We start from the raw sequence: 24036 nt of genomic DNA, 5'->3' as shown, positions 1-24036 counted from the left end.
GGTTTTGGACTGTCAGTCAGACAAAACAAGTGTTTACTCCGCCATAGATTTCAGGAACAGATGGCATGTTGCAAATTACATCTTCCTCTGAGTTGAATAATTGACCGCAAGGGGGCTTACTGAAGCCTTTTCTTCCACTTTTAGCCCCCAGCATCAAGGTCGTCTCAGCCTGGACCTGAGCCACAAGCGCAACGGAGAATCGACCGAGACGAGCTGCAGCCAGCCACCTCACAGCACCAACTCCCTGCCCTCCAGCGCCAGACTGGGTGTGTATTCAGTCCTAGTTTAAGTCGAATCATAATTTATCTGTCCTGATCTGTTTTATTTTCTTGTGATCAAAGTGCCAGTTAACACAATTTGCAAACATATTCTTGTTTACTTTTCTGAATTATTAGCTATGCATGCAGTTTTGGAAAGATTTTCTGATTATTTGAAGCGAACACTGTGAACAGTTTTTTTTTAAGGAATATTTCCTTCTTAAAAAGGTGGCAGAATTTGTGGCCAGATAAAATCTATTGAAATCTCAGAGTTTCTTGAACGTTATCTTGAATTTGAGCTCCACAGTTTTAACATATCAAAGTCTGTTTACAGGTTTTGGGAATTAGTACTGCATATGAACAAAAAGTTAGATGAATCCCTTTGTGGTTTCAGAGAGGCACACAAAGGTTGATTAAATTGGCTCAAAATTTGGTTTGGGCAGTTGAATTGAAAAAAATCTGGCAATGGAAAAAAATTGTGGTTGTCTTATTACAAGGAAGTGAGTTTACTAGAACCCTGTAGTCAGTCCCTCATCTCTGCTTGAGGCGATTATTGACTGGGTACAGCATCAAACACTCAAATCTCCCTCTGAATTGTCAGCAGTGGCATTGATTGCATTGTGGGTAATATAGGGCCCAGGGGTAGACATATACTAGAAATGTGTAAGATACACAAAATTATTCTGAGTTTGATGCATTAATGTCGATCCTTTTTTCACCTTTTGTATGAACATGTTACAAGAGAGTACAACGCAGAAGTGCTGGATCTTGTCGTTATTAATGTCGGGAGAAAATATACAGCTGATTTATTTTAGATACAACATTAAACTCTGAGTGAAAAGGTCCAGCAGCTTTACTGTATATCACACAGACAACAGCAACCTCATATTCAATTAGTGTTTTAAGCGTCATCTGGCAAATAAATGGGCCGAGACCAGATGCAACATGATGTGATGTGACTCGGCTCAGGTGATCACACTGACTAATTGACCACATCAAACATTTGCTTTGTTGTAATTAATCAGAGCAGCATGTTGTTGTGTCAGGGAGAAAAAAAGCCTTCACAAAGCCAGTTCCTGCAGGAAGTCTTCTAACCCCTCATATACCTGCAGGCTTCAGTGATATGTTTTTTTTGCTTTTTTTTGTTTTCAATTTGGATAAACTAAAACTTTTTTATGTTCTTTTGTTTTCTTTAGGGTCCTTGAGCACTCTACAGTTTAGGGCAGAGCGTATCAAGATTCCTCCTGCCCGTTATCCCCGCTCCACTGGGTCTGACAGAGGTACAGCCAGGAAGCTCCATTGTCTGAAAGTAAGCATTACAACCGTAAACGGCAAGTCTGAATTTATTCCTTTCTTTCTTTCTTTCCACTCTAGGCTCTCTCTCACATTCAGAGTGCAGCAGTCCGACTCCTCCAATGTCCCCCGTCAACCTGGAGACATCGTCTTTCACCAGCAGCCAATCGCAGAGCTCCATTTCCACCCAGCCCAGGATATCAGTCAGCCCTGCTCCAGTTGGTGACAGGAGGAAGGATGGGTATGCCAGATCCTCGTTCGGGTCGTTATACTGCCATCATTCAGCAGAACGTGTCATGTTTTCCACCATTTGTCTGTGCTTCTGTCTGGTTCATTGTGATTAAGCTCTTGTAAAGCAGTAAACAAAGCTGTGAGCTTCCATCTCATACCGTTACAACACAGACTTGCCATCTATCACTTCATCCTCATCTCTTTCCTCTCTGCTGCTGTTGATTATAACCGGAAATCCTTCTCTCCTGGGCTGGAGTGATCACACTTTCTCTTTCCTCTCTCCGTCTTATTCTCAGATGTGTCTCTTATAACACTTCCTCTGTCAGACTCCCACTGGCTGTTAAGCCCAAGTTCTTCTCTTTAAGAAGCTTGAGGTTTGTCCTGTGCTTCTTGTAGCAGATACACTTCATGATCACGGATCTCAAGATCTTCTGTGCACACAATGCAAATATAAATATATTCTAGCCTTGCCTGGAAGCAGTGGTTTTAGGTTTTGTTTTAAAGTCTTAATAATGAAAACTAATGGATGTGTATCCCTTTAAGTCATCATCCTTTGTCTGCTTGTTATTTATTCAAAATGCTGTTGAATTTTGTATGATTGCATGACTTTGAGTTGGATCCTGAAACGCACTTGGCATGTCCCGCACTATTCCCATCGCTTATTGCTGAGACCTTTCAAAGCCTAACAATGCATCTTTGATAAAGTAGCACAGAGAGCTGCTCTGAATTGAGACTTCAGATTGCAGGCAATAGCTTCTCCTTTGAATTGGAACTAAGTTTCTTCAGAATTGCATGTTGCATCCTGCCAACAGTCTTCATTGTTTCCCATAGATGTCAGCACATCACAGTTGCACATAATGTTCCTCTTTTCCCCCTGAAGGCCATACTTGGAGGAACCACGTAATGTGACGGTACAGAAAGGAGCTGAACCGCTGGGGATCTCAATTGTGAGCGGAGAGAATGGTGGAGTGTTTGTGTCCAAAGTGACAGCCGGCAGCATCGCACACCAAGCCCGTTTAGCGTACGGAGACCAACTCCTGGAGGTACAGCAGTCACACCGCCTCAACTAAAGGTCAAATTATGGTTTATCGTGTCTTTGTCCTTTCTAAATGAATCACGGCTGTTTTTCAGTTTAATGGAATCAACCTTCGCAATGCCAATGAGCAGCAGGCACGGCTGGTGATCGGACAGCAGTGTGACACTGTCACCATCCTGGCTCAGTACAATCCTCACATGTTTCAGCTTGGGAACCACTCACGTTCAGGGTAAGAGGGAGAGGAGGAAGGAACACCAATGACTTGCACTGATACGTGTGATGAATTATGATCATTTAATTAAACATCGGATGATGAATTTATGATAATTTAATTCAACTATCAAGATAAAAACATTGGGTGATGCAAAGCTATTGAAAGCTGTTTCCAGTATATTGTGAGAAAACGAATGGAACAGTTCTCCTCTATAATGTTAATGTACTGTATGAACACCCAACACTGTGTACACAGAAAACAACAGTAATGAGGGAAAAGCCAAACACAACAGATGCTGCAGGGCCAAAACAACAGTAGGGCAAAATAAGTGGATTATGTAACTGTTATTGTAACAAATGCAAACATTAAACATAGAGTAAATATTTAAAAGAAAAAACAACAAAGTTTGCGAACTATAAATATACTTAAATGCTGAGTAATGTATTATCTTAATTAAATTTGACATGGTCACAAACTCGATGCTAAACTTTCATTTGAAGTAAGTCATGGAGTGATCTGAAGAAAAATATTTTGGACTCCACTTCTGTTCTCCTCAGTTCTCGGATGGAGTCAATCAGCAACCAGCCAACGCCCCACGGCAGCGGAGCCACCACCCCAGACAATCACTCCACAGTCGACACCTTGAGTGAACAAGACGAGGGAACCATGACGCCACCGTCCAAACAGACGACTCCTGCCACCAGCCCACACAACTCCTTCAGGTAGGGGCTGTTGCAGTATTTCTGTTAACACTCATGGTGGTATAAATGTGAAATGTCTTCAAACCGGTTTGTAGAAATTCAGACTCTGACTGTGAGATGCTCCTTCAGGCTGCCTGGTTCAGGTTCATACAGGGCTGCAGAGCCTCGACTGGTGAGGCTGAAGAGGATCCAGGTGGAGCTGGGAGTTCAGATCTGTGGAGGAAACCTGTACGGCGTCTTTGTGGAGAGCCTTGACGAGGACAGCCCTGCTAAGAGTCCTGATGGTCTGCTGCCTGGAGACCTGCTACTGGAGGTACCCGCAGTGTTTATCCATCAGTACAATACAAACATGGTCAGTTGGTGTCAACACTTTCTGAACTTGGATGCAGCAGTGATGACCGCTTGGATGCCTTGTGCACCAAATAAGAACAAAAGTAAAGAAAAGCTTTAGTAGCAGCACATTCAAAGATCGTGTAGAGAAAAGTACAACTTCTTTCCTTTTTATGCAACTGTTTTTTTTTGTGTGCATTGTTTGACTTTTACTGAAAATGGTGAGTCACTCTGTGTTGGCAGCCGAGCTCAGTGTCCTTTTGTCAACTGTGTAATTGATGTTTTTCAAACAGTACAATGGCATCAGCATGAAGAATAAAACAAAAGAAGAGGCCTACTTGGAAATGTTGAAACCAGCTGAAACAATCACATTCAAGGTGCAGAACTGTGTGGATAGCCTTGATGTGATCAAAGAGTCCCCCGGAGATGGATTTTTTATAAGGTACCCTCAGAGACACAGTAAATCACATGTTGGTTTATGATGCTGTTGTGCACATTTTTGTGTTTGTATGTGTAAAACATAGGACTGGGATGTACACAAATCAAACATCAGTTACTTAAAAAAAAACAACATCTTCATAATCTGATTTTTGTCAATATTAGGCATAAAAATGGCCTTTAACGAATTTTCCATTCATGTTTTTGTTTTGTGTTTTTATTGAGCCTGAGACCATGAAAGTGTTGAATTTTAAACACATTATCTTTCAGACTTTTCTTCATAGTCCTCTGAGAATTTGTCTGTCAGGTTGTTTTATAATGTTAGGATGAAGAACAAATTCCTTATAATTACTTTATTATTTATCTTTTGTCAGAGCACTTTATGAGAGAGTGGCTGAGGCAGATGTGGAACTAAGCTTTAAGAAAGACGACATCCTCTATGTTGAAGACACGCTACCAAACGGTAATTTTGGCTACTGGATGGCCTGGCAACTTGACGAGAATGCACAGAGGCTGGAGAAAGGACAGATTCCAAGTAAATACATGTAAGTCCTGATTATAGTTCACTTTTGTAATCTGGAGGTTGTGTAATTAGTGTCAAGCCATCATTTGTACTTATCTGTCTCATTCTTTTTATCTACATAAATCTGAATTAGCACTTCTAGTACTGTAACAGGAGTGTGATTAGAGTTGAGTTTATATGAACATGTTGATTTATGTCCATAAGGATGGACCAGGAGTTCTACCGGAGACACAGTATGGCGGATATGAAAGACGATAATGGCACCAACAAGACTCTGTCTGCTGCTGCACGGCGGTCCTTCTTTCGTCGGAGGCTGAAGCACAAACGCAGCGGATCCAAGGATGGGAAAGATCTGATGGCTCTGGATGCCATAAGCACAGACTCTCTACCCATCACAGAAGGTGAGAAACACACAAAGCAAAGCAAAAAAATAATAACCACTCATTGTTAAAAGTTGCACCTCAGCCTGGGAGTTAGAAGTTGTGCAGTAAACTCCAAAATCACCAAGACCAACTCACAAAGAACCGTAAAAGTGCTGCTGTAACTCCACATCACAATATTTTGGGAACAAACAATCCTGAATAACGTAAAAGATATCAACTTAATTGCAGAGGAATATTGATTGTTGTGGAGTTTGCGAGGGATTCAATAACATCTCCTTCCAACTGATACAACCCAATTAGTGAGGAAATTAAGTGTTTGGCAATTCTGCAATATGCGGCAACAGAAGAAAATGCAGCTCTGCAATGCTGACGATGCTGTCTGTAAGCAGAACTACTCGCCAAACAATAAATGCACTCTGACCTGACACCATGAGGCAGTTCATTTCTCTATAGTTGGCGAACCTCTAAAGGAAATTATTATGAAGCCAGCTTCATGGCACTCGTTGGTCTACATGGTGTGATCAATGGAACAAATGTCAGAGTTACTGGACGGTATTTTCATTAGTTTGGCAAAGTCCCCTCTTCCTCACCTCTGTGTCTCAGAGGATTTGACCAGATAGAAAGATCTGGATGGGAAGTTAGCCAGACAGGGCAACTGCCAGGTATTTAAGTGTAGTTATACAACACTATAACCTCTATTAGGATATAGAAAACAGTAAATGTGTTTTATTAAAGAGCAACTGTGTGTCTTTTCTGCTCAGATGGAGTGAACCTGATGTACCAGCGGGTTCAGAAGGTGGAGTGCTCGTCCCCCAGGCCGGTGCTGGTCTTGGGTCCATTGGTGGAGGCCAGTAAGGACATGTTGGTGAAGGAGGTTCCTGACAAATTCTGTCGCTGTCTGCCTGGTGAGCTGCTCTACACACATGACGAGTTTGTAGTAAGAGTTTGTTCAAGCAGTCCATCAGGCTGGTGTCACTGATGCTGTGTGAGAGAGAGTTTTATTAAGAGCTACATAACATAATAACTGTATCACTGTGTGCGACACTACTTTTTAAAAGATGTGATTTATTTTACTTGCAGAGATTATGAAGGCTTCTCAGCAGGCAATAGAGAGAGGAGTGAAGGATTGCGTCTTCATCGACTACAAACGGAGGAGCGGCCATTTTGATGTGACAACTGTTGCCTCAATAAAAGAAATCACAGAGAAGGTGAATTCATCTCACTGTGAATTATATACTCCATAGCAGAGCTGTTAAAGTGGCGTATGTGGACCAGAATAACCACAGCAATTGGGTCTTTTTGTTGGGTTTTACAACTGCCAAGTTTATGCACCAAGTACAAAGATGTAATTCGTCTCAATTATCAATCAAACTTGATTAAAAAGAAGCTGACTAACTGGGTAGGTGCTGCATTTGTTCTATTTTAACATCTTAGATATTCACACAGCTAAAGCCATCTACAGAAAGCATGATTGCACTCAAATCCATCAAAGATAAACTGAAGCCTTAATGTCAGTTTAATTATTAATATGCACCCGAACCCACTATGAAACATGAAAATCAATTATAACTTAACTAGCATGTTTTTTTCTTCAACACTCTGCTTTGAACCATCCACCATTTCTCATGCAGTCTTCTGTTGTCATTCTCTCTCATAGGACTGTCACTGTTTACTTGACATTGCTCCTCACGCCATCGAACGTCTTCACAGCGTTCACATCTACCCAATCGTCATATTCATACGCTACAAAAATGCCAAGCAGATAAAGTGAGTAATCCCATATCTTCTTTTTGGAAAAAAAAAATTGTTTATTTCTTGAATTTATTTTATTATTTATTTTAAGATTTCTTGCCTGAAGACATGTCAAGTGTGTGCTGAGCATGCTGAGTGTTTTGGTGCCACTGCTGTTTACAAAATTCAAGTTCAGATCCTTCAACAACATGCTGAGAAAAATCATTCATCCAGAACTTTTGTTTCTGGAGGCTGTTTATGAGAATATAATGTTTTGAAAACTACTATTCTAAAGAAATGAAAGTAATATCACATAAGCCACCAGTACTCACTGTAGCATCTGCTCTTATTTTGCAGTCAACTGATTGGGCATGAAATTCTTATATAATCAAACATTTAGCAGTTACACAAATGTAGAACATTAGACAACAACATTTGGCATAAAGGTCTTTTCACACTCTTGTGGGGCAGGACGGTGTTTTGGTTCAGAGGAGGGACGCTAATCAGCTGCATATTTCATCTGTGCTGATGCCAGATCTGCTTCCAGGAAATATAATTCTTGATTACTCTTTCTTAATTTTCTCTCTGTCGTTCAGGACAGGCATTCAGGAAATTGACATCTGCGAAATCCTTGTAGCTTTCATAATCATATCCATGCTGCAGACTACACAACACAAACTAATTGATCAATGTGATTTGATCAGTGTCATTAGTTCAGAGACCGCAGCCTGCTCTCTTCCACCACCTGCCGGGGTTTTGATAGGATGATTGTCATTCTCAAAGATCCCACTGCTTTTTCATTTGTAATCGCATGGGAAGATTAAATCTGCTGAACCCTCTGCATGGTCCTTTACACACATACGCACTCACACAAATAAAGACGCACACAGGTCTGGCAGAAACAGGCTTTCTTTGCCACACATGTGCACACACACACACACACACACACCCATGCCTACAAATCTATGAAGCGGTGCAGCAGGCAAACATGGCGAGGATTGATTCCTACTAAGCCTTCACTGTCATCAGCTGAGTGCCAGCTGTCCAGGGAGAGCTCGCAGGGCCCGTGGCTGCGCTTCATGGCGTGGGTGGCTAAAACGCTCGGTGCCGCAGGCCGCCACGTACACACAAACACAAACACACCTCCCACTGCCTTTCCTGCTGCAGTGAGTGACAGAGGCTCATGCTTTTTCATTGGTTTTTGTCCTTTGGGAGGCACCAGCAGACCAATAATGCCGAGTGCATACCGAGTGCCGGGGAGAGATGGGAGTGTGATTCTAGGTTAGGTCAGAGACTCCTAGTGGATGAAGACTGAGGAGGACACAAGACTTCTCCTGAAGACTGAGAAGAAGATTTCTCTGCATTATATACTATATCAAATTATTTACAATATATACTGTAATTGTGGGCAATGTAACAACTCCGTTAAAAGATATTTCATGGTTTGTGCCTCAGTAGGATAAAGCATTTGGGATTTTTTCAGGTATCAATTTCACTGGATGAGTCAAAAGGAGACAGTCCCATCCCATCTAGTTATTCTTTCTAATCTGTCTTCATTTACATACTTAAAATCATGAGTCATCGTGAAAGAAGGTTATTATTTATGTCGCCCACCTGTAGTACCTTTTTAGTATGATGACGTTGCAGTTTTATCAGTCATGTCTGAATAAATTCAAGATGAACAAGGTGTTGCAGTGCCCAGGTCGATGTTGGGAATATGACTAAACATGTTGAAGTGCTGCTTGCCAACATACACTACAATCACAATGTCAAGAAAGGAGTTAATAGAACAAACTGTCTTCAAAGCTGTGCAGTCATACCGACATTAGGACTGAGTGGGTTTTCAGTGACATTTGAGAATCCGAAAAATTGTGTTGAGCTGTCAAACTCAGCCTGTTTGAACACTCTGGTGTTGTGCCATGTTTTGAATGTGTGTAAACTGTGAAGTGAGATTTTTTTTTCTGGGATGCTGACTGTTTTTCCGGATGTTGTCTCATCAGAGAGCAGAAGGACCCGCTGTACCTGCGGGATAAACTCTCACAGAAACATTCCAAGGAGCAGTTCGAGGCGGCGCAGAAAATAGAGCAGGAGTACAGCCGCTTCTTCACAGGTTGGTGGAAATTATTTATTTATTTTATCTCTTGTCGTGTACAAAAGCTTGCATTGATGAAAGGATTGCATAACGGCAATAATCATGAGCTGAGCTCCCAAAGAATGCTTTGCTCAAAGCTTCAATAGATACACTGAACTTCCTGTGACCACTTAATGGAGGGACACCACATTCAGGACCTGCGTCACATATAAAATGATATTTAAATTTAGTTCTGACAAACTACACAGTGTAAAACAACAACTTTCCCTAAATGGTAGCCAGTTCAGGTGGGTTTCAATCATAGTTTTTGTGCACCATCTGTATCCTGGTTACCCCTGGAGTCATGGTGATCATCACATCATCTAATATGGTCCAGGTAAACCAGTAAGAATCCTTAATGAAGTCATCTGAGGTTTTTGGAGCACAGTGTCTCTGAGGTCTTTAACGGATCAGAGTTGGAGTTTTTGTATCTGGAGCAGCGAGCGGTCCGAGACACCCGACTGTCCGGCTGATTAATGACTCTATAAAAGGAGTCGATTTATGGGGAAGGTCTTTTGAAACGAACACATACCACCGCTGATCCCTTCCAAGAGGTACCTGGCCAACCTCTGCTTACAAGCCGCCACAGTGTGAACTATAATTATCAGCAGTTATAAATCTGGGTGTGTGTGGTGGTGCCCGGCATGAAGCGAGGCCGGTCACATCCCTGCAGTCCTGTTTATCTTTATCTGCAAATATTTTGGCTGCACAGTCGTACATGTCTGTGAGAACGCTCCATGTTTACACCACTGAAATCATTAGATCAGAAAGTAGCTAATTGAAAAACAAATATAAGATGATTTCACACATCAAAGTCTGCTTACAGATCTTTGGCAATGCTACTGCATTAAGTTGTATAAAGCCTCTCTGGTTCCACAGGGAGCTGCGAAAGACTGATAAACTCTAGAAGCAGTTAGAAAAATAAAACCATCTGTGGTTGCAGAGTCAGAAGGACCACAAAGGTCTGGTTAGCTCACGTCTTCCGCCCCATTTCTGCTCGAAGCTAGCAGCTTGAGGATCTGCCAACCACTAATAGCCTAACACACATCACACTCTGGCCAAACTGTCAGTGGTTGGGTTGCATTGTGGGTAAGGTAGGCGGCCAGACTTTTACGTGAAGAGAGAGGAGAGTGTGTGGAATAAAAAACAGGTTCTGCTGCTTCGATCTTTGATAAATGTGTAGAGCTAAACATGAATGTCCTACTGAAAATAATCACATATATATTAAGATAATCTGTTACATTTTATACAATATTCTAACTTTTTTTTAAACAAATGATTACCAATTAATAAAATCAGTCATTAGTTGCAGCTCCAGATGTTTTGTATACATGAAGCCAAATCTGCAGACACACTTAACACCCACCCCCCTCCCCTCCCCATGTAAATATTCCTCCCCATCCCCACTGTGTTGCAGGCGTTGTCCAAGGAGGCAGCGTTTCCTACATTTGCACTCAGATCATGACCATCGTGGAGCAGGAACAGACTAAAGTGCTGTGGATTCCAGATGGAGCACCGTAGAGATCTCACCTCACGCCACCCTCAAACATTAGAGGATTATTTTTTATTATGGGACACAGTGAATCGGTACATCTAACAGACATCGTGTTTAATGCTTTTTCACATATACCAGTATCAGCACTGATGATGATGATGATAATGTAACATTCCCACTACATTAGTAATGTACTGTACTACAGATAGATTTGTTTACACTAGTATTTAATACTTGAATGTTTGACTTCCCCTTATATCTAGTAGCACTCCTTTTAATCCCACTTTGTCCCATGAACATGTCGGACCACAGGAAGTCTGCATCGACACAAACTGAAGACTTTACTCTTGAAATGAAGATAGAATGGACCACTGTGTTCTCTTCTCTATATTTATATGTATTTTCCTGCCATTTAATTTATCTAATCAAATCAAAGATGTTGGTTATGAACCTCTGTTATACAAACGTAGCTGTCTAGTTAATAGGAAGGAGGATATTTTCCAGTTCATGTTCTTATTTATAGAGGAGAAATTGGGGCAGATTTGCTTCCTTCACATTGTGTCACAGTCTTCTGCTCTGTTTTATTATCTGATGCCACCATTTTTTTTCCAGTTTATCATTTCAGTACTCAAATCTAATATTGTGCCAAGCTAAAAAAAAACAAAAACAAAAAACATAACCGTTAGTCACTGTTAATTCTTGGATTTATTAACACAACGACTTCCATGATAAATCTACAGCAGGTATGTCGGTTTCACCACAGTCTGTCGTTCTCCACTGTTGCCAATGCTGTTTTTTTTTTAAAGAAGGGATATTTTATTTCTGGCTCATGGTTGGCTGCCAACACCTTTTACATGCAGCTCTTGGATTTTCACGGGATCACGTCAACATTTCATCTTCAAGTTGGGTGAAACTCTTAAGGTCAGGTTCTCTCCTAATGAAGGTTAATATTTCTACAAAATATTAAAAACAGAGTACAGTTAATGGAATTAAAGTTGTCTGTGTTTTTCTGTTGAAATGTAGGTTGTGTTTACTTAAATGAGTTCTACTTAATTTATTGAGCTTTCCTTGTAAAATATTGTTGATATTGTTTAAGAGAAGATGCCACAAGTTGGAGCTCAACGATCAATGCGGGTTTTGTCCACTAGGCGGAGTAATCCACCATTGTAGGTGAGAGATGGTAAGATACCCTTTTTCCCCAATTTTCATACCACATTGTCACAGCTGCCTGTTCTAGAAAAAACACACCTGCAATGACTCCTTAACCATCTTATATGTGGATATTACTTCATATTATTTATGCTGAATAATGAGCTCTGAGGTTTTTTTTTTTTTTTTTATATCTGAGAACTGAAATTTGTTGGTGATGCTGCTGTCATCAAGTTTGAAGTTCATCCTCAAGAGCTTTGGTTTCTATAAATCCTTGACATTATGTAAAGGTTAAGTTTATTTTCTCGCTACCACCTCCTTTTGAGAATAAAATCGGTTCCTTTTATATATTTTACACGTAATGGCAAACACAAGATGTTGTGACATTATGAGAAGAAAAAAAGTAGTTGCCTCACTGTTACAGGTCGCTGTTTGTAAACTGGTTTTAAATATCAGATCTCGGATGTCTAATGCTGTGTAAAAGAAAAGAAAAAAAAAATCGAAAGTGCCTGCACAGATGTATGAGGTTCAGGGTGGATGGCCGGAACCATCACCACAAAGTTACAATCATCAAAAATTGATGAAGCGGTCACTATAAATAACCAAACATCCAGATACGCATCGACGTCTGCTATTGATGGCTCCGCCCCTGCTACCTGTAAATCTGCGATGCCATCTTCCAACAAATGGATGTGACAGGCGGCCGCCGGAGCCCGAGGAGCGAGCAGCACTGAGCCCGCTCATCAGCCGGAGAACCCGCGGTGTTTTGTTCGGTTTGTTGCTTCTCTTTGTTAATTGTTGGTTTTTTCACACGACAGTCTCCTCGCTGATCGATAAAATGCGACCTTTAACGTGAGGAGCGGAGCGCATTCAACAGTGCGCGGCGCGGAGCTCAAGTAGCGGGACCTGCTGGAAGCTGCGCTGTGAAACAAGGTGGAGCAGAACAAAACAAAACGCCGCTCCGCCGTTAGAATAACATCACTTTTATCCATCGGGACAGTCGGTGACACCGTGACAATTCACGGAGTTTCGGAGAAAATGTGATTTTTCTCTTTTTTGGGGGAGTTTTTTTTTTTTTTTTTTTTTTTACGCACAGATGAAACGGATGACGCGCGTTTGCAGCCATGAACGCGCATCGTGAGGCGCACGACTGACATCTCCATTTCAAAGGAAGTTTATAATATCGTGCGTGAGAGTCTGCTCTCCACTCAACTTTTCACGTCTTTGCTTGGTGAAGCCAGATGAGAAGGCGGAGGGGCGGAAGGCACTTGACTCAACATGGCTGAGCCGCTGGGGCATCAGGGGGCGCTGGCCGGAGCTCCCCAAAGCGCCTGAATCTCAGCTGAGTTGATTTCTTTCTTTCTTCTTCTTTTTTGTCTTTTGGGAGGAGGTGGGAGGGGGGCTTGGCTAGGTGACAACCAAGTCGATAATGCCGAAGAACAGGGAGAGATTCAACCCGGACCCCTCCATCCACATGTCCAAGATGAACGTGATCATCCCGTTCACGCCAGATGTGCTGTGTGACAACGGCCAGCGGATGTGGTGGGCTTTCCTCGCCTCCTCCATGGTCACTTTCTTTGGGGGTCTCTTCATAATCCTCCTGTGGAGAACTCTCAAATACCTGTGGACCGTGTGCTGCCACTGTAACGCCAAAAAGAAGGTAAGGCAAGGCTTGTGTGGTCAGGTCATGTCACAAACCGCCGCTGCTCCAATGCAATGACTTATTTATCACCGGCTTTTTGTATCACAGCCAGTGCGTGACAACAACGTGTCCAGCCAGTTTGATTTATGAGATGAGCTCGTAATGAAATCTGTGTTAAGGCCCCACCGACAGAGAGCACGGTGCATGACTCCGAATAATGAACTCTTGGCTTAATCTCACATACAGCAACAATGAAATGCCATTATACCACAGTCCACTCCTAGTCTAGACAAAGGTGAAGGACAGTGTACTTTGGCAGCAGGTGTGTTTTTGAGTTGGAGGGTCTTCTCCATGTTGTTCCTGGAAGTTTATCTGAAAGTGTCCCAACATACAAGCTGGTTAAAATGATCATACATCTCTATCTTTCATAATCTAACATCTGTTGGTTGAACTTTACAGCATACAATTTGGTATTACATAAACAGAAACAATTAAAATGGATGTAAAAGTAGTATTTATCTTCATGTGTGTAGGTATGATTGCTTAAGGTATGTCATACTTTCAGTATTTGACTAACTTTGATATTTACTACTGGTCAGGATATTCAAAGAGTTGATTCACCCAGATATTAAAAAGAAAAACAAATCTCTCTCGCTACTGGGTCTGTAGTTATAGTTTTATTTACACCAAACTGAAGGGTCAGTGACTGGTGGTGATCCATTAGTGCTGTAGGAAACAATATATTAAAAAAAATCAATGGTAGCTTGTCTTTCCAGAAGCAATGTCCATGTAACTCTGGAAAAGCGCAGTCAGTTTTCCCTGTGGACATTTACAGTAGATGTGTTTTTCAGTTATGAGTATCAGTTTTTCTTTTAATACCTTAAGACATAGAAGCAGAAATGCATACAAATGTCAAATGTACAAAATAATCATTTTTGTTCCCATCATAACATAATCTGAGCTCATATTTGATGCTTGAAACCTTCCAATGAGGTGTGTAGCACTTTATTTATTTATTTATTTTTGACTCATTTCCAAAAGTTGGGAATAGTTTTTCAGGACACACAGAGCCAGTCAGCTGTTGCTACACGAGTCAGACATAGTTGGGATATCCAATTCTCTCACCAGTGGTGTGCATCTGAGTGTCTGTGTGGAGGTTAACACTCATGCCACAATGTAATCCCTAGAAATAATTTTCATAACATTTAAAGGCAGACTGCCACTAGATTTTCTGTTTCACAATTGTTACGACACCATCTGCCCTGAGGCCGGCTGCAGTCCTGCATTTAAGAGTGGGAGAAAAAAAATCTTGTGTTTTTTTTTTCTGTTGTATTGAGTTTTCTAAACTAAAGACATGAGTGTGTTTCCTTCCTGGTGTACTGAAGGGCAAAGATGGACATGCTGATAAGGCTGCCAGAGACGGAGCAGTTTATCTTTTTTTACTTAATATATGCGCATTCATCTCTCGGACAGGCAGGGTGGAAGAGGAGAAATGGCAAAGGCTGCGTGCAGGCTGGTGCTGACCTTTTGAAGGGAGACATCTGTATCATTTCTATGCTTTGGTCGTCGTAGCTTGTTACAATCAGGGCTGAGACTAACGATTACTTTCATTAACTCAATCAAACGATAGATTTCAAAAGATTGAGTTGTTAAATGTCTAAAAACCCAGAAAACCGCTTGTTGTAAGATCCCACAGCCTGTGGGAGATGTGTTTAATTTGCTTGTTTTGTCAGAGCTACAATTAAAAACCCAGAGATATTCAAGTTGCAATGATAGAAGAAAATGGGAAGCGTTTCAGCTGTGGCATCTACGTTTTATTTATAGACCCAATGAAACAGGAAGAAACACATCTGTGAAAATAAGATCAGTCCACAGGCGCACACGGCTCATGTGTGAATGCAAGAGAGCAGTCAGATTTTGTGTTTTTATGCCCAGATTTTGCCAAGTGAAGCTGCTGAGCTCCAACCTGTTGTGCTTCTCTGTGGGAGTCGGCCACGGATGGGTCATCCTTTCACTTCCAATTTTCCCCTCATCTGCCTTTCTGCTCTCCTGGCATTCATTTCCGAACTCCTGCCCCGTCTTCTTCTCACACCTCTCTCAGTCTCTCCCTCTCTCATATCCAAGAATCAACCTTTCTCCAAAAGTGTCAGAAATGCAGTGTCAGGCGCATACGGTATGTGCCATATGAATCAGTATTTTTGTTGCTAAGCAACTAGCAAGCAAAGGATTTCATTATAAGAGTAAATCCTTCTCTGTTATGCAGTTGTCTAGGCTGTGAGATGTGGCAGGTTGTGTTGGAGGAACACCTCCCGACCCCCCACCATCCCCACCCCAGTCTGTGCATGTCATTAGCAGCCCAAACAAGGAGCTTTCATGCATTGTTTGTAGATGGGTGATGAAAATCTGCTTCCTTCTTTTCTGATTTCCAGTTTGTTTTTCCCCTCTGCGGGGCGTTCGCTGCCCTGTTCTTGTTCTGACAGCTCTTCATGTCTCCGAGACTGAGCCTCCATCTCTGCCTTTACAGTCTGATGGTAATCGATGAAACTCGACGGTTGTGAGGTTCTGATGAATGGCGGCTATTATCTGTCTGAGAGGAAGAAAGAAATTGTGTTCATCGTAAATGGCACTGTATTCACAGAGGGAGGATGACGAGCTGTGGCAGCCTCTCAGTCATGTTTTAAGACACGTAGCAAGTTTCATTGAGAGTGTGTCTTTGATTCTTTGTTTCATCTGTGACACACCACGTCATCAGCTGTGGGCTTGACGTCCAGAAGTGGGCGTGTCATCAGCCAATATGTTACCTGTGACCAACTAGATCAGCCAGCTGAATCATGCACTTTAGTACTAACACTCACCATCCCCACAGAGTGAATTGTAATAAATTTCCTGATTACTGATTTTTTTCTTCTCTAGCACCAGCATGAGGTTCACAGTTCTGATTCAGAGTTAATGTTTGATGAACTATCGGACCGATCGTGATAAAACTTAAAGGTAGGGTTGGAGATCCTGGAAAAACAGTTCTAGTCAAAAGTCAAAAGTCTAAGCCCCTTTTCTCAGACTTCTCTCCGAAGCCACGCCTCCAGAGCGCAGGAACACGCGACGCTTGTTCAGTTTTGGGTTCACATGATGAACGTGAAGTCGCGAATTCCTCCAGCTTTTTCTCATGGCTCATTCACATGAAAGAAAACACCTGACATCATAATAAACCACCTAGCATCCAGCTCAGAGCTACATTGCCACCTACCAGACAGTTTGATTGACACATCACAATCCAATTGACTTTAACGTTGCATTCCCAATGATTGGATGCTGTTTTTACAGGGTTGTCCGTCCTAACCGGTGTCAGACTTTTTTTTTTTTCTGAGTGTGAAAAAGCATTTAATTAATTGGTTGCAGTGTGAAGAGGATTTCAAACTAATTTGTAAAAATGCTCCAGAACAACAGTCAACACTTAACTCTTTGAGGCTTTGATTTCGAACCATGACGTTCCCATCGATCTCAGCTGTTTATTTAGCTAAGTTTAGCACGCTAAACTGAGAAGTTGGTGGACATTTTACTTGCTAAACGTCAGCATATTCACATTAGCATTATGAGCAGGTTAGCATGCTGATGTCAGCTTTAATCACAGAGCTGCAAACATGGCTGTTTGTTAGCCTAATGTTTCTATTCTTTTTTTTATTTGTGATTTGCATTGATACACTCGTACTTTGTAGCAAGTATGTTAACATGTATGTCGAGGTGGATTGCTCTGCTGGTCCTTTACCAAAGATGAACATTTACTGTTGCAACTTCATTTCTGAAGTCCTATTGTGTTGTAATATGTGTAAACATAGATAACACAATGTAGTGCAATGGTCAATTAAGTCGATAAATGTTCTTTATTTCAATTATACAGTTATAAGCATATCAGGTCTTTAAGAACTCTTCATGGTGGAATTTATAGGTACTTTGTTATAAACCATGTATTAAATGTTTATATACTGCCTATAGATGGCAAATACATGTATGGGGCCGGGGGATTAAGAGAAATTGTTTCCGGTTTAGTAAGTTTCAGATGATTTTTTAGTTATTTTAGAACTTTTTTTTTTTTTTTTTTTCCATGCAGCGCATCTTGTGGCAGCTGTGACTCAGAGCTCTAGATGTGTCAGGTGCACAGGGTGGGTGGGAATTGGTGGGTTGGAGGTGGGGTGGGGTCAGGATTCAGTTGGAGAGTCAGTCTCATGGTGCTTTTAAGTGCTGTCTGAAATATTGTAATTATGAGATGAATGCCTATGATGTACAAGCCAGAAAAGTCAGAATAGCTGAGTGGCACTTTGGTGTTGCCTCCCTCTCACAGACATGCACAGGGACAGACACACACCGAGTGGCAGCAGGTCAAGCGTAGTGAATATTAATGCAGCACAACATCAATTACACCAGCAGCCATAATTCTGAAAAGAAGCTATTTTTGTTCACAGGTTCAGAAACAAACTTCCTCTGCTGCAGGATTTGATAGCCTTATGAAATACAAGAGCCTGATTTTGGTTTGTGTCAATCTTTCTTATCTGCAACAAGCAGTAGCTACTTGAACAAATCACACATTCAACTGAAGTATTAACTTGGAAGAAGAAGCACTTGAAGGCAGCATTATTTCTTTAGGCCCTTTATCCTTTCACTGTAGTTTCTGGTTAGTTTGTCACTCTTCATCGTTAAGAAAGCATATATATATATATTCATGTATTGTTGGTTTTAATTGGTCGTGTAATTAGTTAGGCAAGTATTAGCTGCTCATGTTGTATAATACAAGCAGCATGTTGCAGCTTGGCTGTCATTGCACCATCTGGGATCCAACAGGTCTCAGATTAACACAAATGTTAAACATCTCAACAGTGCCAGAGCCTGCTGCTTTTCACAGTCACAGAGACAAAAGATGCACTTGATGCTGTTGTAAGACAAAGGTGGCAGAAAGTGTGTATTTCTTTATTTTTGACAAATGTGCAGTGCACCACTGGTTGTAAGAACATCTTCCAATTGCATTAGGTTTCCCCGCCATAATTCAGTGCATCGGCGCTGTATAAACTTTCCTTCTTATTTGAAATGGTTTGTAATAGTGTTTGTCAACAGGTGAGTCATTCATTCACTACTAGCATCCAATTTTAGCCCCCGACTCCGCATAACTTTCATGTCCTCACACCCAAGCTGAATTTAGACCGCTGACCGCCGGTTCAGTTTACTCCCCTCTGACGTTTGTGCGTTCATGTACCCACTAACCAAATTATTGTGTTCATTCATCGATTTAGAAAGACGAGAGGCCAAATGACATATGTGATACAGATCGAGTCTTTTCTCACACAGCTGAGGGGCGATAGATCAGTTCGGAGGCTCGAGATATTTCAGGAAGTTTTTTTTTTTCCTCCTCTGAGAATGTCTGGTTTCATTATTAATGTGATTATATTAATATATTTTTAAATTATTTATTCACTTTTGAAGAAATTGTGTCAGGAGCCACATGTTCTATTCTAGTTTAATGCACCCTGCCTTTGACAAATGATCATGGCAGATCATGAGAATGGACTTACAGTGTTGATCAATGACCCGAGGTGTCAGGGGGACTAGATTTAGGCGAGATAGTGAAACCTAAATTTGGAGGCTTAGACTATTGATCAAAGTGACAAAGAGGAGATGTGCTGCCTTAGTGGCTTAATGACCACATGTACTTTTCTGGTTTCTGCTCCCATTAAAAATGTATCCTGTCTATTTTCATTTCATTAAAACAAAGTCCAATGGAAGATTGTTTAACCCTCTTGATGTGTCGGTAGCCAACTAAGACTAAAGATACAACTTTTACAAAAGTAAACTTTACAACAACAGTAACATAATGATCACCGGTAACATAATGACTCAATCAGAGTTTTAAATGTTAGAAAAACACCTTCCGTCTTCAAGGTGTCTTCCTGCTTGTGACCTTAAGATGAAATCATCTTTGGGAACCTTTTAGAAAATAATTGGACACAAGCATGAATGGCAAACCATGAATCTTTGAACTCTGTCTATACTGGCATTAAAATCTGATCATTTCAGATGTGGTCATTAAAGGGCTGAGGGATAACAGCATGACGCCAATTAAGAGTGCTTCATGGCCGTGGCTTCCCTAAACACATCCTGTGTCACGACGACATCAAGGTCGAGTGTTTCACTGAGCTGTGCTGGTCCAAAGGACAGAGATCATGTCACATTCAAAATGGTTTGGACAGAAAACAAAGAATCCTGCGTAATGTCCATCGTTTGTACTTTGTTCACAATCGCTCAGGCCTCAGAACTTCATACAAAGTTCAACAGTATTATACAAATGTAGGCTCTATAGGTCACCCCAGAGCATGGCAGAAACACGATTAGCTGGACTATTTGATCTATCTATTTAAACAGTCTGTAAAGTAACTAGTGCCATAGAGAATAGGTTCAGATCACACAGTACAGTCTTCAAAGGACATTAAATTCCATAAGACATAATTAGACAAAGAATTAGCATCATGGGGTGCCGTATAGCTCAGTGGGTTGAGCAGGCGCCCCATATGCATAAGTCACAGTCCCCACTGCAACCGGACACTGGTTCGAATCCCGAGTATGGTGGCCCTTTGCTGCATGTCATTCCCCCTCTCTCAGCCTCCCAATTTCCTGTCGCTCTCAACTATCCTATCAATTAAAGGCAAAAAGCCCCCCCCAAAAAAATATATTAAAAAAATAGCATTATTGGATGTCCCTTTTACAAATACATTTCAAAATCAAAGCTCTAGTCCCTGTCCCTGATCCTACACGTCCCGTAATACAAATGAGCAGCGTTTTTCATTTTCCTTTACTTAAAGCAGGAATGTTGATATAAGTCTTAAATAGTTGTATCTTCCGACAGCAATCACTTCTATAGAGTGTTTGGTCTGAAACACGGGTCTGTCAGTCACTCTGCTCTGCTGTAAACCGAGGAGAAAACTTTCCTTGTATCCTACAACCTTTATCCAATGAGGAGAGAGAACGGCATAAAGGGGCGGTCCTCTCTGTGTGTGCAGCCAAGGGATGCGCGTGAATGTGGTGACGTAGGGACGAGGGCGGGGACTGCTAACTCCATCGGCTGACAGGAAGTTAGCCAAAACGACCGGATCGCTTACTTCTGCTATAATCAAATATCAAGAATGTTTTTTTTTTTCTGATCTAAAGAGTTAAAAACATAGGGTCACTTACTTTGGCTCACATGTAAAACCATATTGAACAAAGACAAATGTTTCTTAAGGACTCACCACACATCCTAAAAAAAAAAAATGTAACCCCATTTACTGACAGAAATCCAAGTAGAAATAGTCACTCCATAACAAAATGTGTCCACTGAGCCATTTTTAGAACTTCATTTCGTTAAGTGGCTCATTTAACCAATTCAAATTTCATGTCCCATAAATATAATAACAAGCCTAAACTTTCAATTTGTTTTTGGTCAAAGCCAATCTATTTCATGAGGGCATCAACAGATGTGTTTATATTATTCAACAGGACTGCACAAAAAAAATGAAAGTACTGTCGGCAAGAGCTAAAACATTTAGTGTAGAGTCTGTACAGTGGTACTTTGAGCCAAATGCTAGCACCAGCATGCAACATGACTATAATGACAATGCTACCATGTTGATGATTAGCATGTGTAATGTTAATGGTATTTATCTTAGGTTTGAGAGTTACAGTGAAATAAGACAAGTACTGATTTTTACAGCCTGATATATTTGGATTATACAGTTTTTGACATCAATATATTATTCCTAAAGCAACTTTAAAATTGAATCATTATCAGTATTGCATTGTGGGATTTGATCCAACTTGGCAATAGTTTTAATACATTTAATATGCTCTATTGTTGCCACTGTGATGGTTGTTCGAGCTCATGGTGTCATGATATTGTGTAGGGTGTATCAGACTGTTTGAACCACCTATTGACACATACTGTTGTAGTATGAACTAGTTTGTGTTTGCAGCTCCTCAGATCATGGGAAAGATGCCGAGTTATTGTCGGTTAGTGCCAGTTTGCCATCATGAAACTAGAGCCATATAAATTTATGTCCCTTATCAGTTTAACACCCTACTCAACAGGCGGCTGAGTGACAAGGCAAACAGCATGTTCTTTTCCCTTTCAGTCTCTAACCCAAAGTCTGATCCACTCACCCTGATCCCCTTAAAGGGATTCAAAAGTGAGATTTGACTTAAATTCCCCCAGAGGCTCCGTTTCAAGGCCACTCTGATAAGAATTTTCTTTTTTCCTTTTCAAAATAAATGATGTAACCTTGGAAAGACTCAGAGGTTTTGGTTCACGTGGTACAATGACTCCAGCTTAAGGAATATGTTTACCCGTTTTATTACAGTAAAACACAACAACACACTGGACTTGAAATAAAACTTCACTCAGTGCAGTCTACAACTAAATAATGGAAAACTATAGTGTCTGTCTGAAACGGGGTCCTACATGTGGCCTCTCATTTGTACGTTGCAGTTTCACTGAATTTTCCATTCCTGTATTTTGTTGGCTGCGTTGGCTACTAAGTGAGCTAGACATGTTATTATAGTCTTATCAGGTTAGTGCTGTAGGGCTCTGGACAGGCTGGAGGAAGTGTACCACGGTCTGCCGGTGGTCTGCTTGGCTCTGACTAATGACTCTGAGCATGATTGAATTTCTTTGTGCAGCCAGCTATTTAGTAATAATAATGGTTGAAATCTGTGTATGTGTGGGTTAAAAGCCATTTTTCTTATAAAAAGGTATAAAATATGTAAGTAATTAACACTCAAGCAATGTACTGTAGAATCAGACTATTTGCATTTTCTGAGACTTTTTCTCTACTTTATTTCGCACATTTCTGTACTTTTTACTTTCCTATATTAATCTGACACTCACAGTCATTAGAAGTTAAATGCAAAGCAGTTTATTTAAAATGAAGAACATGTCAAGCTCAACAAGATTTATATCGAATTACATTCTCATTCTGTCTGGACATTGCAAAAATTTATCTTCCAATACAATAAATGTTCACTTTAGCTAGACGGTTGAATTTTCTCTTTCTCTGCTACTTCATCTTTATTATTTCATTACAATCACTTTCAAGTACAGTTTTTGGGGTTTTAATTCTCCTTAAAACCAAATTGATGACTGGCAGGCTATATTGAAGATCACTTAATTGCTATTTTTGATCATTTTCTGTGATTTGTTGACAACAAGAAAAATATAAAAGTCTGTACTGCACTGTTTCTTCTCAGTGAACATGGGCAGTGTAGTTTATTTTGATTCAACCGCACACTCGCAGACTTGATGCCTTAAATACCTACTAGTGGACGGTGTCTGAGAATAGTACGTTATAAACAGACTATTTATGCCTCTTTGAGCAACATTTGCTGCTAAAGCAAGTTCTCAGCTGCTTTAGAAAAATATTTACACTTTCCTTTTTTTTTTTTTTTTTTTTTTTTAAAGAAATCTCTCCCCATATACTCTACTGTTCTGTATAGACACTGTATAGACACTGTTCAGTTTATAAAGTTATTTTCCCAGCCCCATTCTTCCTGCATCAGACTGCTGGCAAACAGATGCTCTTGTCATTTAATCATAGCTGTGTAGCCCATATTCATTATTCATTCATCCATCCATTCACCTATTTCAATAGTGCTGCACCCCCCTCCAGCTTTACAAAGATTTATGATGGAGTGGAAACACAACACATGTTGCATAGTTGCATACCGGGAGGTCTTGGATGCTGGCTGCCCTATCGCTTTGACACACAATAGCCCATCCTGCATCTGGAGAATGTGGCATGCTGGGATCTCGGGCTTAAGCGCCAGAACAAAATGGACCATTGTAATAGTGTATAGGCTATACATGGCACTTATCTTAATGGAAACCATATATACAGTGTGCACATATTTCTTCCCCCTCTAACTATGTAAACTATATCAATTAATTCCACGTGATGAGCAGAGATGTTGAAGAAAAGCCACAGGGAAAGTGATGTGTGACACCATTAAGGCAGAGGAAGAGGATGTCACGGGGTAAAGAGTCCAAGTCGTGTTAGCCTGGAGGCTGTGGGGTGTTTCATCAGGGAGCATGGCTAACCTCTGCATCCAGTCTCAATTTCCTGCTCTCTGAATCATGCCGGTCCCACCAGACAGGCAAACAGACAGACAGACAGGTGGAGAGACAGACATGTGGAGATGAAGACAGACAGACAGACAGACAGACATGCAGGCAGCCCACTCACTCAGTGGAGCAGAAACACCAGGAGCTCAGTGGCTGCCATGGATACAGTCCTGCAGTCTCTTTGCAGCTCTTACTCTGTATGTTTACTGTATGCATGTGTGCATGCATGTGCGTAGGTTTATTTTGAAAGCCTTGAGCCTGGCCAGTGGCCGCTATATTTAGACCTTTATGTTCTTGGAAGCGGCGATTGGCAAGTGCTCGATCATATTCTGTGATCTGGCAATCACAAAAAC

The 24036-nt window shown here is 41.0% G+C and overlaps 2 protein-coding genes across 4 annotated transcripts in view; both read left to right on the top strand.

The window, feature by feature from the left end:
- The window catches only part of LOC311002770 (disks large homolog 5-like), a 30527-nt gene extending 18855 nt beyond the window's left edge, over window positions 1-11672 (top strand). Inside the window, exons 19-33 of the mRNA XM_083994269.1 lie at window positions 145-266; window positions 1454-1537; window positions 1632-1791; window positions 2662-2824; window positions 2913-3046; window positions 3589-3753; window positions 3862-4045; window positions 4356-4504; window positions 4875-5045; window positions 5228-5424; window positions 6168-6311; window positions 6487-6614; window positions 7064-7173; window positions 9138-9247; window positions 10686-11672. Of these exons, the coding sequence (XP_083850395.1) occupies window positions 145-266; window positions 1454-1537; window positions 1632-1791; window positions 2662-2824; window positions 2913-3046; window positions 3589-3753; window positions 3862-4045; window positions 4356-4504; window positions 4875-5045; window positions 5228-5424; window positions 6168-6311; window positions 6487-6614; window positions 7064-7173; window positions 9138-9247; window positions 10686-10789 (2125 nt within the window). The 3' untranslated portion in view covers window positions 10790-11672. The remainder of the gene's footprint in view (window positions 1-144; window positions 267-1453; window positions 1538-1631; window positions 1792-2661; window positions 2825-2912; window positions 3047-3588; window positions 3754-3861; window positions 4046-4355; window positions 4505-4874; window positions 5046-5227; window positions 5425-6167; window positions 6312-6486; window positions 6615-7063; window positions 7174-9137; window positions 9248-10685) is intronic.
- Window positions 11673-13313: 1641 nt separating this feature from the next.
- Window positions 13314-24036, top strand: part of LOC311002262 (calcium-activated potassium channel subunit alpha-1a-like) — an 83114-nt gene continuing 72391 nt past the window's right edge. For all 3 annotated transcript variants that reach the window (XM_083993565.1, XM_083993568.1, XM_083993567.1), the window contains exon 1: window positions 13314-13572. In XM_083993565.1, the coding sequence (XP_083849691.1) occupies window positions 13342-13572 (231 nt within the window). In that variant the 5' untranslated portion in view covers window positions 13314-13341. The remainder of the gene's footprint in view (window positions 13573-24036) is intronic.

The sequence above is a fragment of the Trachurus trachurus genome (genome assembly GCF_905171665.1).
Source record: "Trachurus trachurus genome assembly, chromosome: 19".
NCBI classification, from domain to species: domain Eukaryota; kingdom Metazoa; phylum Chordata; class Actinopteri; order Carangiformes; family Carangidae; genus Trachurus; species Trachurus trachurus.
This window is presented reverse-complemented; position numbering and strand designations above follow the sequence as displayed.